Raw genomic sequence first — 2,336 nt, 5'->3', positions numbered from 1 at the left:
TCCAACTTTGAATCATGAGATGTGAGACATAATTTCAGTCCTGATAGTAATTTGCTTTGTGATCTGGATTGCATCAGTTTATTTCTCTGAACGTGGACTTTCCCTTGGTAAAGGAGGTATGATAGGTATGATACTTTTTATCACTCCAGTATGTGGCTACAGGAAAAAGAGCTTGCACAAAGGGGGAGGACACTATTTTTGGTGTCCAACTTTTTAATCCCATATACTTAACACCTTCTCACCCACAAAAATGTGAGATAGGTAAGGCAGGTGGTCTCATTTCCAACAGATAGATGAAAAAAATGAATCTTAAATTATTGTGGGACTATCCAATGCTGAACATGAATATGCAGAAGACCTGGGACTAGGATTCCAGACTCATTGGTTTTCATAACTGGAGACTGCTTAGAGGAGGGAAAAGATTTTTTTTGTCAAGGTTGTGCATCATTATTTGACAAATTAGGACTAAAGTTTAGGAATCCAGGTGCCTTACAAAGCGTTCTTAGGTATGATTGGGGCTTGGAATGTGGATATCAAAACATGATTTTGAGTAAAGAAAATAGCAGATGGAAGAAATGGATTGTATGAGACATATTATTTTAAGATTTGGAAAAAATTAAAAACAATATATGTTTTTCTCAACATAAACAAAATTGTGTCACAGAAAGGTTACCATTTTAGGTGATGAATCAAATATATGAAGGCATTCCATCACTCCTTGGATACAGCCCTTTGTTTGCCAAGCAGAATGTCAATTTCCAACATCAGTGATGACAGTCTCCCAGGCACACTCATCCTTACTGGGATCCCAGGACTGGAGTGGGCCCACATCTGGATCGCCATCCCCTTCTGCACCATGTATCTGGTAGCGCTGACTGGGAATGCTGCCCTCATCCTGGTCATTGTGACAGACAGTGCTCTTCATGCACCCATGTACCTCTTCCTGTGCCTTCTCTCACTCACCGACCTGGCTCTCAGCTCCACTACTGTGCCCAAGACATTAGCCATTTTGTGGCTTTATGCTGGAGAGATTTCCTTTGGTGGATGCCTGGCCCAGATGTTTTGTGTCCATTCTATCTATGCTCTGGAGTCTTCAGTTCTTCTCGCCATGGCCTTTGATCGCTATGTGACTATCTGCAACCCACTAAGATATACAACTATTCTCAACCATACTGTCATAGGCAAAATTGGCCTTGCCAGCATATTCCGTAGCATAGTTTTTGTCTCCCCATTCATCTTCTTGTTGAGGCGACTGCCTTACTGTGGTCACCATATCATGGCCCACACATACTGTGAGCACATGGGCATCGCTCGCCTGGCCTGTGCCAACATCACTGTCAATATTGTCTATGGGCTGACTGTGGCCCTGCTGGCTGTGGGTCTGGATTCCATCCTCATTGCCATTTCCTACGGCTTTATCCTCCATGCCGTCTTCCGCCTTCCATCTCAAGATGCCAGGCACAAGGCTCTGAGTACCTGTGGCTCCCACCTGGGGGTCATCCTGGTCTTCTACATTCCTGCCTTCTTCTCCTTCCTCACCCACCGTTTTGGCCAGCACCGAGTCCCCAAGAATGTGCACATTTTTCTGGCCAACCTGTACGTGCTGGTGCCTCCTGTGCTCAACCCGATCATCTATGGGGCTAGGACCAAGGAGATTCGGAGCCGACTTCTGAGACTGCTTCACTTGGGAAAGGTCTCAGTATAACTTCCGAGCAGCATTGGAAATGTTAAAGAAAAGCAAACGAGCAAGGATAGTTGTCGTTAAAGTTCTAAAGGATAGAACTTTAACATGGATGGAAGCCTGTGATGTGAGAGGCAGAGTGACATGGCAGGAAGCACTGAAAGAGAAATGGTCAGATAAATTGGATACATTGAATATGACGTTGAATGTGCTCCTTGAGCAATTCTGAATTGCCGAGAATGAGGTTAAATTTTTCCTGTCATCTCAGTAGGGACTATAATTTACCAAGAAGAAAGGCATTCCTGTCTGGAATTCACACTGCATCTCATGGCAGAAATATTCTACTGGGAAGTGACATGAAAAACAAACAAAAACCTGAACATTTGGAGTGCTTTGGATATGAACTCCAAAACGCTGGGCAGTGGCCAAGAGCATGAGAACTAGCATGGGGGTGCTTGTGTTTGAATCCCGGCTCCTCTGCCTTTTATCTCTACTTTGCTCAACAGTAAAAGGGGATAATGATAACATTTAACACTTGAGGTTGTGGTGAGGATTGACATATTATTGAGTGTATGTAGAAATCTGAGAATAGTGTCTGAAATATAAAATACCCAATAAATAAATATGAGATGTAAATGTTATGTAACTTCTCTAG

At 43.2% G+C, this 2,336-nt stretch overlaps 1 protein-coding gene across 1 annotated transcript; it reads left to right on the top strand.

Moving 5' to 3' along the window:
• The first annotated feature begins 748 nt into the window (after window positions 1-748).
• On the top strand, window positions 749-1,705 carry LOC112864964 (olfactory receptor 52D1). The gene has a single exon (XM_025927981.2). The coding sequence runs from the start codon at window positions 749-751 to the stop codon at window positions 1,703-1,705; it is 957 nt and encodes a 318-aa protein (XP_025783766.2).
• The last annotated feature ends 631 nt before the right edge of the window (window positions 1,706-2,336 follow it).

Source organism: Puma concolor, chromosome D1 (genome assembly GCF_028749965.1).
Source record: "Puma concolor isolate L17-30 chromosome D1, mPumCon1.1.hap2, whole genome shotgun sequence".
In the NCBI taxonomy this organism is placed as follows: Eukaryota; Metazoa; Chordata; class Mammalia; order Carnivora; family Felidae; genus Puma; species Puma concolor.
This window is presented reverse-complemented; position numbering and strand designations above follow the sequence as displayed.